Genomic DNA, 16,713 nt, shown 5'->3' with positions numbered 1-16,713 from the left:
ATTACAATACCGAAAAAAGATGCCATAGTATTCATCAGTAAAACTCTTTTAAGGACAAAGAGAGAGTACAATTGAATATCTAAAGTTGCAGGGCGGACACCATTTGAATGATTAACAAGAAGAATCCATTAGGTCTCTCAACTGCCATCTCAAATGGGTTTGTGTGGTCGAACTGTGAGTAGAAGTAAAGAAAAAATCATCTCCCAGCTAAACTGCTGTATACAGCTTATCTGCAAACAGCCATTTCAGAATTGACTCAAACAGTGGCCCTGTATTAGCAGGCCTTGGAAAAAAAATGAGTGATGAATTTTTAAAAAAGGTTGATTTAAAGTATATACAGTACATACATTTCATAGGGAAAGAATCCTTAGCTATGTTAACGAATGAAAAGAGTAAATGACATGTTTTTTTCCATTCAAAAAAAGGGAGAGAGAGAGAAGGCTGTGAGAATGGGGTGTGTTTGTGTGTAACAAGAATTGTAATGCTGTCACGCCTACTTCTCACCCCATTGTAGTCTGGTTCCTAGCCTATTACTGTTGAAGTGGATCGTACCAAAGTCACCAGAGACATCCAAGTTGAAAATCTAGGAAACATTCTAAGTCTCCATATTATGTAACAACTACTCTCTACTTCTTGAAACACTTTTCAGATAATCATGAGGGCTGTGTGGCTCTTAAGGGAAGAAACTAAGCCCACTCAGAGCTGAAAGGCCTCCTCCCAGACAAGACAGCTACTAAGTAGCAGAGTCAGTATCTGAACAGAGGTTTCTGTGAATTGGGGGCCTTGGATTCCCAAGGTCTGCTTTGTCTGGTGAAGTGGGAATGCTATTTATGAAAACAGGAAATGGAAAAGGAAGCTTAAGTTTGGTGGTGAGGAAAGAGACAGTTGAGTTACATCATACCCGTGCAACTAACTTACCCAAATTTTACCTAAAGGGCATGGTTTCCAAGGGGCTTCCCTGGTGGCTCAGATGGTAAAGAATCTGCCTGCCATGCAGAAGACCTGGGTTCAATCCCTGGGTTGAGAAGATTCCCCTGGAGAAGGGAAAGGCTACCCACTCCAGTATTCTGGCCTGGAAAATTCCATGGACTGTATAGTCCATGGGATTGCAAAGAGTCAGACACGACTGAGCGACTTTCACTTACTTACTCACGGTTTCCAAAAGAAAAAGAGAAGCAGTTGAAATACTGCAGCCTATATCATAAATCGCATGAGACTTGGCACTGTTCTTAAGTCACTGTTACATTTGATTTCCTGTCTCTGGAAGTGCATAGTAAGAGGAGAAATGTGACTGTAGGTATGTTCTTAATTTTGATACCTGCTCAATTGTTTTGTAAGAAATGAAGCACTGTTAGAGTGATGTCATTGTTAGTTAATTTATCACCAAAGTTGCTGGATCCCATCAACCTCCCATGACAAACATAGGCTGTGGTTTTAATTAAGCAGTTTTCTATAACCAGTCAATTAAAACATTTACATTTTCCTAAACAAACATTTTCTTCTAGAAATTACAAGTCAATGCTCCTCAGAATCATCAACAAACAGGTTTTTTTTTTTTTGGATATTACATTTCCATGCTCTTCTTAGCAAACCGACTAAGATGGAAACTCTGTTGGGACAAGAGCCAGAATAAGTGAAGGTGGAACCAAAATCTTATTATAATGGGATGGCTAACTCAGGGCTCATATTCTAAAGACAAATTGTGCATATCATCTCTCATCTTCTGTCATTTACTCTCAACTTGCCTGAAACAGAGACCACAGGCCCCAGAATAAAGGTTTTTAAGAGAACGAGAGATTATATATGCGATTGTTTCATACCAGGAAATGGGAAGTGGCATTCTGTTGTGCCTTGAGACCCTCTGATGCTGAAAGAAAAACTGGACAACACAGTTGTAGAAAGTTCTCTAAGACTGCCATCCTTTAGACTAAAGTGTATCTTTTGGGTTCGGCCCTTCGGTTGTAATTGACAAAGAATTAAGGTTATCTGATGAGAAGACATACATCAAGGTAAAGGGTGAAGAGTTTTTATGTTTTAAGGTGCATGATTAGACATGGAGAAGGTAACGGGATCCAAAACCTGCAGGAAGTAAGCATGGGACTTGCAAATATCTTGGGGAAGAGCATCCCAGGCAAAGAGGAATAGTCACTGCAAAGGCCCCGAGGACGAGCATGGCTGGAGTATGTGATAAAAAGCAGGAACGCCAGTGTGGTTGGAGCTGAGTGATTGAGGGGGACACTGGTGGGAAGTGAGGGTGGGGAGGTGATGGGGGGGGGACCGTGTGAAAGGTTGCTGCCACGAGCCATGACTGACTCCAGGATGTGTGGCCCCCAGATCAGAGGAAATCGATCCAGGACCAGTGACGAGGCTTGATCACTCAGAGCTTTTTGTGTATAATACAGTGTTTTTAAAGTCTAAAAGAGACAGAGAAAGCTTCTGATGCAGACATCAGAAGGGGGCAGAAAGAGTGCCTCCTTGCTACTTTTTAGCAAGGAATTATATACCTATTTTCCAGTAGTCGTATATGGATGTGAGAGTTGGACTATAAAGAAAACTGAGCACTGAAGAATTGATGTTTTTGAACTGTGTTGTTGGAGAAGACTCTTGAGAGTCCCTTGGACTACAAGGAGATCCAACCAGTCCATCCTAAAGATCAGTCCTGAATGTTCGTTGGAAGGACTGATGTTGAAGCTGAAATGCCAATACTTTGGCCACCTAATGTGAAGAACTGACTCATTGGAAAAGACCCTGATGCTGGGAAAGATTGAGGGCAGGAGGAGAAGGGGACAACAGAAGATGAGATAGTTGGATGGCATCACTGACTCAATGGACATGAGTTTGCGTAAACTCTGAGAGTTGGTGATGGACAGGGAGGACTGGCGTGCTGTGGTTCATGGGGTCGCAGAGTCGGACATGACTGAGCGACTGAATGGAACTGAACTATATACCTATCAGCAAGTTGCTAATTAGAGAAAGGAAACCAAAACAGAGCAGCACCAGGCACCTCACCCACAACATGCATCTTGAGATCGCACTGGCAAAGGGTGATTCATCCCTGGGCCATAAAACAATTGCCAAGAATCTTGAAGACAGGCCAATGTCCAAGCAAATACAGTTTCTTATGATAGCTTCAGAAAGACACTTCCGTGAGAAAAATGCATTGCTGAGCTCAAGGTTTGAGATGGAGTTAAGTTCACGCAGAACCAGGTGTTGCTGTGACAACACAGGATGAGAAGTTTGTTTCCTCCTGCCATTTGGGGACCTCTGGCCTCCCTACTGAGGCCATGAACACTCTCTCCTGGAAGGATGGAGTTGCTGCTGATTGAGAAGGGGATGCATTTGGGATAGCAGATCCTGTGGAGGAAATCCAATCTGTGTTTTCGGACATGTTGAGTTGCAAATATGTGGTAGGCAAGTGACACTCACCTAGTCTGGCTTTTGGCCCATAAATCATCTATGTCAGGAGTTCCCTTTTTACTTAGGAAGATGGTAGGTAGAAGTCCCGATCCAGATAAAAAGGTATAAATGAAAGTATCCTTAAGAACATCTGAGCCTCGGTGGTGGCTCAGAGGTTAAAACGTCTGCCTGCATGCAATGTGGGAGACCTGGGTTTGATCCCTGGGTCAGGAAGATCCCCTGCAGAAGGAAATGGCAACCCACTCCAGTATTCTTGCCTGGGGAATCCCATGGACGGAGGAGCCTGGTGGGCTATATATAGTCCATGGGGTCGAAAAGAGTCAGACACGACTGAGCGACTTCACTTTCACTTTCTTTAAGAACATCTAAAACAAGGTAAGTGGGCATAAGGCACCAGATGAAACCATGCTCTCTGCACTATTTTGCTGGATCTTTTGTATCCATAAATAGTGGTCTGAAGGCTTTAGACCTTTCATCTTGGCCTCTGTTCAGTGTTTGGTAATTTTTAATCCTTTCAAACATTATTTGGTGTTTATGATTTCCTTTTCAAAAATTACATAACCATTTAGTGAGATTTTGTTTCTATTCCCTGGAATGCAGTGTTTAATTCTACTCTAGTCACTTTTTAGAAAAAAACTTTTTTATTTTGTGTTGAAGTGTAGGCGATTAACATACAATGGTGTGATAGTTTCAGGTGGACTGCAAAGGGACTCAGCCATACATATACATGTATCCATTCTCCCTCAAAGGCCCCTCCCATCCAGGCTGCCACATGACATGGAGCAGATCCATGTGCTATGCAGTAGGTCCTTGTTGGTTATCCATTTTAAATACAGCAGTGTGGACATGGCCATCCCAAAGTCCTTAACTATCCCTTCCCCTGTCCTTTGCCCTGGCAGCCATAAGTTTGTTCTCTAAGTCTGTGAGTCTGTTTCTTTTTTTATTTTAAGTTTTTATTTTGTATTGGGGTATAGCTGATTGTACCATCAGTTCATTTCAGTCGCTCAGTCATGTCTGACTCTGCGACCCCATGGACTGCAGCACACCAGGCCTCCCTGTCCTTCACCAACTCCTGGAGGTTATTCAAACTTGTGTCCATTGAGTCGGTGATGCCATCCAACCATCTCATCCTCTGTCATCCACTTCTCTTCCCACCTTCAATCTTCCCCAGCATCAGTGTCTTTTCAAATGAGTCAGCTCTTAGCATCAGGTGGTCAAAGTATTGGAATTTCAGCTTCAGCATCAGTCCTTCCAGTGAATATTCAGGACTGATTCCCTTGAGGATGTACTGGTTGAATCTCCTTGCAGTCCAAGGGACTCTCAAGAGTCTTCTCCAACACCACAGTTCAAAAGCATCAATTCTTTGGTGCTCAGCTTTCTTTATGGTACAACTCTCACATCTACACATGACTGTTGGAAAAACCATAGCCTTGACTAGACGGACCTTTGTTGGCAAAGTAACGTCTCTGCTTTTTAATATGCTGTCTAGGTTGGTCATAGCTTTCCTTCCAAGGAGTAAGTGTCTTTTAATTTCATGGCTGCAGTCACCATCTGCAGTGATTTTGGAGCCCCCAAAAATAAAGTCTGTCACTGTTTCCACTGTTTTTCCATGTATTTGCCATGAAGTGATGGGACCAGATGCCATGATCTTAGTTTTCTGAATGTTGAGCTTTAAGCCAACTTTTTCACTCTCCTCTTTCACTTTCATCAAGAGGCTCTTTAGTTCTTCACTTTCTGCCATAAGGGTGGTGTCATTTGCATATCTGAGGTTATCGGTATTTCTCCCAGCAATCTTGATTCCAGCTTGTACTTTCTCTATCCCAGGGTTTCTCATGGTGCACTCTGCATATAAGTTAAATAAACAGGGTGACAGTATACAGCCTTGGCATACTCCTTTCCTGATTTGGAACCATTATACCATAGGCTGATAATATAGCTGGTCATACCATATGGGAAGACTATAGCCTTGACTATATGGACCTTTGTCAGCAGAATAATGTCTCTGCTTTTCAACACACTGTCTAGGTTTGTCATAGCGTTCCTGCCAAGAAACAGGTGTCTTTGATTTCATGGCTGCAGTCATCATCCCCTTATGTTTGCCATGCAGTAATGGGGCTAGAGAAGGCAATGGCAACCCACTCCAGTACTCTTTCCTGCAAAATCCCATAGATGGAGGAGCCTGGTAGGCTGCAGTCCATGGGGTCGCTAAGAGTCAGACATGACTGAAGCGATTTAGCAGCAGCAGCAGCAATAGGGCTGGATGCCATGATCTTAGTTTAACATTTAGTTTTAAGTCAACTCTTTCACTCTGTTTTCACCCTCATCAAGGAGCCCTTTAGTTCCTCTTTGGTTTCTTCCATTAGAGTGGTATCATCCACATATCTGAGGTTGTTGATGTTTCTCCCACCTGTCTTGATTCCAGCTTGTAACTCACCCAGCCTGGCATTTCTCATGATATGCTCAGCATATAGGTTAAACAAACAGGGTGACAGCAGACAGCCCTGTCATACTTCCTTCTCAATCTTGAACCAGTCAGTTGTCCCATACAGGGTTCTAAACATTGCTTTTTGACCCTCATACAGGTTTCTCGAGAGACAGGTAAGATGGTCTAGTATTCCCATCTCTCTAAGAGCTTTCCACAGTTTATTATGATCCACACAGTCAAAGGCTTTGGTGTAGCTGATGAAACAGAGGTCGATGTTTTTTTGGGATTGCCTTGCTTTATGATCCAGCGAATGCTGGCAATTTGATCTCTGGTTTCTCTGCCGTTTCTAAATCCAGCTTGAACACCTGGAAGTTCATGGTTCACATATTGTTGAAGCCTAGCATGCAAGATTTTAAGCATGACCTTACTAGCATTGGAGATGAGTATAGTTGTCCGATGGTTAGCATATTCTTTAGTATTGCCCTTCTTGGGAATTGGGATGGCGACTGATGCTGAAGTTGAAACTCCAGTATTTTGGTCACCTGATACAAACAGCTGACTCATTGGAAAAGTCCCTGAGGCTGGGAAAGATAAGATGAGATGGCTGGATGGCATTGCCGATGGAATGGACATGAACTTGGGCAAACTTTGGGAGGTGGTGAGGGACAGAGAGCTTGGCATGCTTCAGTCAGTGGGGTCGCAAAGAGTCAGTCATGACTGGGTGACTGAACAACAGCAACAGTAGCTGATTCACAGTGTTGTGACAACTTCAGCTGGACAGCAGAGGGACTCAGCCATATACATGTATCCATTCTCCCCCAAACTCTCCTCCCATCCAGGCTGCCACAGAACATTGAACAGAGTTCCCTGTGCTATAGAGTAGGTCTTTGTTGGTTATCTATTTAAAATATAGCAGTCACTTCTATACAATAGTTTCCTAGGTAATAGTTCAACACTGCCATTCTTTAATATCAGGTCTAATATATTCACTTCTTTAGAAGCTGTCCATGAAAAGTTTATTCTCAGAAATATTTTTTGTCTCCTTTCCATGCCTTTTTATTTTCTTTTGGAGTCTTTCTACAAGAAATTATCAAGTGTTTTGGGGCTAACAGAAGTTTTCCATCTTCTTTCTACACTCCGTTTCATAGCAGGGCTAGTCATGGGCTAGGCAGCCTAGAATCATTAGTACATTTTATTATTTAATTGCTGACTCCCATAGTATTTCCCTAACAAATGAAAAAGCTTTTACTTTGACAAGAGTATTGTCATTCCAATATATCCCCATTGTCCTTTTAGAATCTGAATCTTGGGTATCTTTATATTTTCACGTCTGGGAGATAGAGTTCACTGACAGTGGATTTTTATCTTTGTTTCTTTGCAGATGTCCGCACACAAGCCATGTACCAGATGATGGATCAAGGCTTTGTAGGACTTATATTTTCCTGCTTCATAGAAGATAAAAATACAAAGGTATTGTATGTGCATGTCTCTCTGTGGATATAGGCATGTAGGCATGTGCAGGTATAAATACACACACAGAATAGAGAAAGATCTTTGGGAATTTGCATAGTATGTCCAGGGAAGGTTTCAATGAGTAGGGTCATTGAGTCAGGAGCTGAAGACTGAGGGAGCAAGTCTTGCGGATTTCTTAGGGGAAGAGCATTCCAGGCAGGGGAAAAAGCCAGTGAAAAGACCCTGTGGTGAGCATGGAACGTTTGGGGGGATATCAAGGAAGTCAGCATGGGTGCAACACGACCCTCTGTCCCAGCTTGCCTCCATCAGTCCCAGTTTCACCCCATTGCCCCCAGTCTCCTATTCAGGCCACACCTTTCCTTCTTGGAAGTATCCTGGTTTGGATAACTCGTGTGCTCATCCTCCAGTGAGGTCTGGGGTGGGGGCTGCTGGTGGGGACATAGGGAAGGAGGCGGTGCAGAATCCATGACATCCATGAAACCAGGGAGAAACTGCAGTAACTGGGGAAGAGATAATGGACATTTGACTACAGCAGTAGGAGTGGAGTCAATGAGAAGTGGCCAGATTCTGTATATTTTTTGGTGGCTAATCATAGTAACAAGTGCCACCATTTATCACGTATTGTATGGCACTTAGTCATTACGTGTTTGACATAAATATGTTCAGACCCTGACAACAGCCTCTGAGGGTTATTATTATCCATATTTTCTGGATAAATAAACAAGCTCAGAGTAGTTAAGCAGCTCAATCAATGGCTAGTCTTGCCATTCTCGGGGAAGATCCCCTGGAGAAAGACATGGCAACCCACTCCGGTATTCTTACCTGGAGAATCCATGGACAGAGGAGTCTGGCAGGCTGTAGTCCATAGGATTGCAAAAAGTCAGACACAACTGAAGCAATTTAGCACACGCCATTCTCTATTTAGAGTGCCTCTGTTTGAGCTTTATGTTCCGATCAAGAGCTTTTACTATGTGTCACTGCAAATGAAAAGAAAATTTCATGCTCCAAGTGTGAATTTTGCCAGCTCACCAAGTGTGTTCTGTTGTTTAGTACATTAGTTATAGTCTCAGGATCTATGTTCATAGTGAATAGTCTTCATAATATCACTCTTGTGAAAACATTAAAGTTCAGTATCTTGAACTTCATAGTTCATTTGAAATGCTTTTGGCTTTGGCATTATAAATTTATTTACTGTCATTATAGACAGTTACAGAATCAGTTTGTCAGTTTCCAACAAAGGAGTCTGAATGGTCTCCTCAGTTTCTTGGGTCTCGCATTTGTGACCATTTATCTGCTGTCATATGAGCAGATGTTTCATTGTAGCCATTTCATGTTGACTGAGTATTTTATCCTTCTTACAGAAGCTGATTTATGCATATTCCATCTTTAGAAATCTCTTCTAACCTTCCAGTCCCAGAGGGGCATTTGAGTTTTAGCTTACAGTCTATTAGGTTGCTGTACTTTTTTCAATACTAATCCTCTGTGTGACTTTTATTTCTTTTTTTCTTTCTGTTTTTTTTTTTTTTTTTTTTTTTTTTAAGACTGGACGGGTACTCTATACTTGCTTTCAATCCATACAGGCCCAAAAGAGCTCAGAGTAAGTATGACAGAGATATATGTATGTATTGGTGGGTTATTCTCCAGTCCAGGGAATTGATTGTTTTGTTTCATTTTATTAATATTTCTCTCATTAGTAAGACGTGAAGAATTCTTTAGTCTACTTATACTTACTAACATCTCTGTGAGGAGTTAGCATCTCTTTAGTATCTTGGATACTGTGGATCTACAAAGCTAGGCTAACATAAGCAGTCTGGACATTGTAATTACATCATTACAGCCCTGTCCCAGATTTCCTTTCCAGTATTATTCTAAACTGAGTTGCACTGTCAACTTTTCCTTTCTCTGATGAATTGTGAAACAAAGACTGAGTATGCAGTCTTAGAGATTTGTATAAGCTCTTGTGTTTCCTGTGCCATAAACTTGATTTTAGACTTACAGCATCTCATTGAAATGTTTACCTAGCTTACTTCCTTCATTGAAATTTAGTTCAAGCTAAATTAGCAAGTACAGTATCTACTGTATCTCATACACTGTGGCATGTACCAAGCAGGCAGAGATGAAAGCCACGTTCAGTATCTCATTGGGAGACAGAAGCAAAGAATGCTTCAGATTTTTTTCTTATAGTATTGGTCAATTTCTTACAATATCATTGTTTGAAAGAGCAAAGACCTGGGGAAAAGAACAGATGTCTCTCAGTACAGTATAATAGAGTAATATTTGGCTATTAAAAATAGGAGGAAGCTCAGGAGTGATACATAAACATCTCCAAGATACATTGTTAAATAGTAAAAGGCAAGATACAAGAATAGTATTTATAGAATGCTATACCATTCATGAATATCTGGACCAAAACACATCAGTCACTGCATCAGAGAAGAAGTGGGAAGACTTCATTGTATTTTTACATGGGTTTGGAATGTTGAATCATACACAAGGGTTACAGTTTTCATCACAGTAATAGATGTATGTGTATAAAAATACAGAATGGTACACATTTTATGATCAATAGTCTTACTCGTCAGGAGGAATGACTTCTTTCTCCAAATCTTGTTTTTAGTTCTTCTGTTTCAATACTCTTTCTTGATTTACTAATTTTAGATATTAACTCTTCTTCTCACAAAGGAGGATTTAGCCCAGTGATACCGCCCCATCTCCATTCTGCCCAGTGTAGTTATATTCCTCCTTTCTGTTCTTCTGTTGTTACTTTTCTAACCTTAAGTAGTTTGCTGTTTTACTTATCCTATCAACAGCAGATAGCAGACACTATCTTTTGACTCCCTAGTGTTACTGACGGATTGAATCAGTATTCAGAAACATCTCAACAAAGACAATTCCAAGACCAGAGGACTTCACTGGTTAATTCTGCCACCCAGTTAAAGAAAGATTAACACTAATCCTTCTCAAACTCTTTCCAGAGGCCAAAGATGATATTGGATTCAGTGTGGTAGTATTTTATTGAGGATTTTTGCATTTGTATTCATAATAACATTTTATAATTTTTTGTGATATCTTTGTCTAACTAGTTCTTATGTTGAACATCACTTGTATGCCAGGGTAAATCCCACTTGATCATAGTGTATTATCTTTTTAATATGCAAAATCCTCAACAAAAGACTACCATACTGAATTCAACAGCACATAAGAAAATCAGTTGATTAATACTCCATGTTAATAGAATGAAGAGGGGAAAAAAAACACATGATGCACAAAAAGCATTTGACAAATTTAAAAGTCATAATATAAACACTCAAAAAACTAGGGATCTAGGGAACATGTCTCAATATTTATGGACTTCTATGAATCCCACAGCTAACATTTTACTCAATGTTGAAAGACTGAAAGGTTTTTCCCATAAGATCAGGAACAAGACAAGGTAGACCACTTTGCCCACTTTTATCACTTTTACTCAACATTTTACTGGTAGTTCCAGCCAAAACAATTAGGCAGAAACAGAAAAGGCATCCAAATTGGAAAGTAAAAAGTAAAACTATTTGCTGGTGATGTGATCCTATATATAGAAAATGTTAAAGAAACACTCCAGAGCAAGTAGAGTTGATAAACAAATTCAGCAAAGGTGCAGTGTTCAAAATCAGTTGTATTTCTATATACCAGCAATGAACCATCAAAAAAAGGACACTTTAAAAATCTATTTATGGTGGCATCCAAAATAATAAAATACCTTGGAAAAAAACAAGAATGGAAAGACTTATAAAGTTAAAACTAGGATACATTGCTGAAAGGAAGAATACCTAAATAAATTAAAGACATCCCTTGTTCATGAAACAGAAGACATAATATTGTGAAGATGACCGTACTTACCAAAGCTTCAGTAAAATCTGTACAAAACTCCAATGACCCTTTTTCAAGGTATGAAAAAGATAATCCTCAAACTCATGAAATTCCAAAGTGTCCTGAAGAGTCAAAATATCAAAAAAGAAGAATCAAATTTGAGGAATCATACTTCCAGATTTCAGAACTTACTACAAAGTTTCACTAACTAAAGTCTGTGGGTCTGGCAAAAGTAGAGACATAGAGACTAATGAAGTAAATAAAGCTGCCTATCTGTGGCCAATTGGTTTTCACCAAAGATGCTGATGTCATTCAATGAGGAAAGAAGAGTTTGTTCAAAAAGTGGTGCTGGAACAACTAGTTATCCACATACACTAGGTATAAAAATTAAATCAAATCAATGACCTAAACAGAAGAGCTAAAACTATAAAATGCTTAGAAGAAAACATAGTGGTAATTTTTCTTGAAAGAAATTTTCTATAAAGAAAGCTGAGCGCCGAAGAATGGATGCTGTTGAACTGTGGTGTTGGAGAAGAGTCTTGAGAGTCCCTTGGACTGCAAGGAGATCCAACTAGTCCATCCTAATGGAGATCAGTCCTGGGTGTTCATTGGAAGGACTGATGTTGAAGCTGAAACTCCAATACTTTGGCCACCTCATGTGAAGAGCTGACTCATTTGAAAAGACACCAAAGAGCTGACTCATTTGAAAAGACACTGATGCTGGGAAAGATTGAAGGCAGGAGGAGAAGGGGACAACAGAGGATGAGATGGTTGGAGGGCCTCACTGACTCAATAGACATGTTTGGGTAAACTCCAGGAGTTGGTGATGAATAGGGAGGCCTGGCATGCTGAGGTTCATGGGGTCGCAAAGAGTTGAACATGACTGAGCGACTGAACTGAACTGAAATTTTCATGACATTGGATTTGTTAATGGAATCTTGACTTCCCTGGTGGCTCAGAGGTTAAAGCGTCTGCCTGCAATGCGGGAGACCTGGGTTCGATCCCTGGGTTGGGAAGATCACCTGGAGAAGGAAATGGCAACCCACTCCAGTATTCTTGCCTGGAGAATCCCATGGACAGAGGAACCTGGTAGGCTACAGTCCACAGGGTTGCAAAGAGTCGGACACGACTGAATCTTATGGAATGGAATCTTATATATGACACCAAAAGCATGGATAACGAAAACAGATAAATTGGATTTCATAACAACTTTTCTGCATCAAATGACATTATCAAGGAAGTCAAATGACAATAGAATTGGAGAAAATATTGCAAATCTGATATCTGAATGACTCTAGTATCCAGAATGTATAAAATGACATCTTAAAAATTGGCACAGGACTTGAATAGATATTTCTCCAAAGTAAATGTGCAAAACGTCCACAGGCACATGTCAAGATGCTCAACATCATTAATCACTTGGAAAATGCAAAGCAAAACTATGAGATCCCACCTTAATCCACTGAGTTGACCATAATATTAAAAGTGGAGAATAACAAGTGTTGATAGAGATGTGGAAAAATTGTAACCTTCAGGCATTGCTGGTGGGGAATGTAAAATGTTGAGGCTGCTGTGAAAAAGTATCAGGGAGGTTCTCCAAAAAGTTAAACACAGAATTCTCATATGACCTAGCAACTCTATTCCTAGGTATATACCAAAAATAATTAAAAACAGGTACTCAAACACTTGGACATGAATATTCATAGCAGCACTGTTCACAATAGCCAAAAGTTGGAAACAACCCAAATGTCCATCAATTGATGAATGGATAAACAAAATTTAGTATTGATATATGCATTCAGGGGACTATTATTCATCATAAAAATATGAATGAGGTACTAAAACTGCAATGTGGAACGATCTTGAAAACATTAATGCTAAGTAAAGGAAGCCAAACAAAACAGGTCACATATTGTAGGATTTCATTTATATGAAGTATCCAGAATAGAGACAGAAAAACTGGTGTTTGGCATGGGTTGGTCAGAGGGAAGGATGGGGAGCAGTTGCTTTAATTGATATGGGATTTTATTTTGGGGTAATGAAAATTTTTTAGAACTACATGAGGTTGTGGTTTTACAACAGTGTAAATGTACTAAATTCTATTGAATTGTTGCCTTTAAAATGGATAATTTTATGTTATGTAAATTTCACCTCGATTTTTAAAAATGGGCAAAGGACCAAATTGCCACTTCTCCAAGGAGGATATACAGTGACCACAGAGACAGCTGCCCAACATCATTAGTCTTTAAGACCCGTAATGAGATACTAGGATGGCTGTGGGCTTTCCTTGTGGCTCAGATGGTAAAGAATCCACCTGCAATGCGGGAGACCTGGGTTCGATCCTTGGGTTGGGAAGATCCCCTGGAGAAGGGAAAGGCTACCCCCTCCAGTACTCTGGCATGGAGAATTCCATGGACTGTATAGTCCATGGGGTTGCAAAGAGTTGGACATGACTGAGCGACCTTCACTTTCTTTCACTTTCACTTTCCTGGCTTGCAAATGGTTGCCTTCTCATTGTGTCCTCACGTAGCCTTTCCTCCATACATGTGCATGCCTGTTGTTACTTTGCATGTCCAAGTTTCCTCTTATAAGGGCAGCAGTCAGACTGGACTTGGACCCAACCTTAACTGTCATTTTATTTTAATTACCTCTTCAAAGGCCCTTTCCCCAAATGCAGTCACCTTCTGAGATACTGGGGCTTAAGGTTTCAACATTTGAATTTGGGTGGAGGGGGGGCACAATTCAGACCATAACAGGGAGTGACTGCTTAACAGGTATGGGCTTTCATTTTGGGGTGGTGAAACTACTATAGAATTAGGTAACGGTAATGGTTGCACAATATTGTGAATGTACAAGTACCTGAATCACAGACTTTAAAATGGTTATAGTGGTGAATTTTATGTTCTCTGAATTTTACCTCCAGAAAACAGCTGGAGAGGCCTATAGATTAAAAGGTCTATCAATCATAATAGTCCTAGAAGTAGAGTTTGGTGCTGAAAATCCCCCTCTACCCACTTCTATGTAACTTTGTGCCTGAAGTCTGAGTGCAATAAAGCAAGAAATTAAAAGCATATGGATTGGAAAAAATAAATTGATCCCCATTTGCATAAGACATGGTTGTCTGCATAGAAAATCCCAAGGAATTTATAAAGAAATTCTTAGAACTAATAAGTGATTTAAGTGATATCAATAGGATGCAGCATCAACACACAAAGGGAATATTTCTATATGGTAGCAATAGAAAATTGGAAACAAATTTTTAGCACAGTAATACAAAAAATGAAACAGGTGTAAAATGTATCAAAATCTATCAAATCTACATGCTGAAGACCGCAGAATATTAATGAAAGATATCAAAGAAAACCTAGTTAAATGGAAAGACATACCATGTTTATGGACTGGAAGACTCAGCAGATTAATAGTCAAGATTTCAGTTCTCAAAATAATCTATAGATTTAGAGCAATAGTCAAAAGTTCAGCAAAAGTATTTGTAGATACAAACTGATTCTAGTGTTTATATGGAATGGCAAAGGAAGTTGAAAACCTTCATTTTGAAAAGGAAGAATAAAGTTGGTGGAATCACACTACCCAGCTTTAGGACTTATTATGAAATGATAATAAGACAGTGTGGTATTGGTTAACAGATAAACAGCTAGATTAGTGGAACAGAATTGTGTTAAGAAATAGACCCCCACAAAGATTTTTGACAAAACTGAAGAGCTATTTAGTAGAGAAAGGAGGACAGTTCTACTACCATATACAAAATAAACGTCAATCTAAATCTAATACCAAACAAAAATTTAAAGGAATCACAGGTCCAAACTGAAAACAGTATGGAAGTTTTAGGGGAAAAGATAGAAAATCTATAGAATATTGGGCTTGCCAACAATTTCTTATTCTTGGAACTGAAAGCATTTTCCATGAACTCATTTGCAAGGGAAAAGCAAAGTCACAGTTGTAGAAAACAAACTTTTGGTTACCAGGGGGAAAAAGGAGGGTGCAGATAAATTGGGAGATTGGGATTGACATATACATACTACTATATATAAAATAGATAACTAATAAGGATCTACTATACAAAAACTAAGATCATGGCATCTGGTCCCATCACTTCATGGCAAATAGATGGGCAAACAATGAAAACAGTGAGAGACTTTATTTTCTTGGGCTCCAAAATCACTGCAGATGGTGACTGCAGCCATGAAACTAAAAGACGCTTGCTCCTTGGAAGAAAAGCTATGACCAACCTAGAGAGCGTATTACAAAGCAGAGACATCACTTTGCCAACAAATGTCTGTCTAGTCAAAGCTATGGTTTTTCCAGTAGTCATGTATGAATGTGAGAGAGTTGGACCATAAAGAAAGGTGAGAGCTGAATAATTGATGCTTTTGAACTGTGGTGTTGGAGAAGACTCTTGAGAGTCCCTTGGACTGCAAGGAGATCCAACCAGTCCATCCTAAAGGAACTCAGTCCTGAATATACATGGAAGGACTGATGCTGAAGCTGAAACTCCAATACTTTGGCCCCTGATGCGAAGAACTGACTCATTGGAAAAGACCCTGATGCTGGGAAAGATTGAAGGCAGGAGGAGAAGGGGATGACAGAGGATGAAATGGTTGGATGGTATCAGTCAACTGGATGGACATGAGTTTGAGCAAGCTCTGGGAGTTTGTGATGGACAGGGAAGCCTGGCGTGCTGCTGTCAATGGGGTTGCAAAGAGTTGGACATGACTGAGTGACTGAACTGAAAAACTGAAATTGGATACAGCACAGGGAACTCTTCTCAATCAATCTGTAATGACCTATATGGGAAATGAATCTTAAAAAGTGGATATATATATATTTAACTGATTCAGTTTGCTGTACATCTGAAAGTAACACAACATTGTAAATCAACTACAATAATTTTTTTAAACATTTTCCATAAAAGAAATATATGAACACCTCATCAAAATTAAAAACTCTACAGAATGAAAGAAACTAAATGAAAACAGTAGCTACAGTAGGAAAATATTTCAAATCATTTATCTGACAAAAGACTTGTATCTAGAATATACAAAGAACTCCCAAAATTCAACAATAAAAAAGGAAACAACCCAATAAAAAATGGGCAGAAGATATGAGCAGGTACTTCACCAAGAAGTATGTAAGAATGGCAGGTAAGCACATAAAAAGATGAACTGAACATCATTGTTCAGGAAAAGATACTGAACTCTTTAAGTACTGGGGAAGTGAAAATTGAAACTGCAATGAGATACCCCTACATACCTGTTGAGGTCCTTTAATGGACCAGAACCTGGTGATCTGGAGTCGACGATAAGAAAGTAAAAGAGAGAAAGAAGCTGATATTCCTTGGTTTATGCAGAAAACCAATAAAGCTCTTGACACAGAGCTTGCACTACTTCACGTAGGCACCAGGCGCCCTCTCAAGGGAGTGAAGGCACAGTGCACCTTCTCAAGAGGGTCTTAGAAGCCCAGGCAAGAAAGTGAGCTCAGTGGGCTTGAGAGAGAGAAAGACAGACATGGGGACCCAAGCTCTGATGGAGCAA

At 39.9% G+C, this 16,713-nt stretch overlaps 1 protein-coding gene across 3 annotated transcripts in view; it reads left to right on the top strand.

The window, feature by feature from the left end:
- Positions 1–16,713, top strand: part of BRCC3 (BRCA1/BRCA2-containing complex subunit 3) — a 76,919-nt gene that overhangs the window by 11,359 nt on the left and 48,847 nt on the right. For all 3 annotated transcript variants that reach the window (XM_040265550.1, XM_040265551.1, XM_040265548.1), the window contains 2 exons: positions 7,224–7,312; positions 8,857–8,912. In XM_040265550.1, coding sequence (XP_040121484.1) covers positions 7,224–7,312; positions 8,857–8,912 — 145 coding nt within the window. The remainder of the gene's footprint in view (positions 1–7,223; positions 7,313–8,856; positions 8,913–16,713) is intronic.

The sequence above is a fragment of the Oryx dammah genome, unplaced genomic scaffold, assembly GCF_014754425.2.
Source record: "Oryx dammah isolate SB20612 unplaced genomic scaffold, SCBI_Odam_1.1 HiC_scaffold_23, whole genome shotgun sequence".
In the NCBI taxonomy this organism is placed as follows: Eukaryota; Metazoa; Chordata; class Mammalia; order Artiodactyla; family Bovidae; genus Oryx; species Oryx dammah.
Note: the sequence above shows the minus strand (reverse complement) of the source record. Positions and strands in the feature narration are given on the sequence as shown.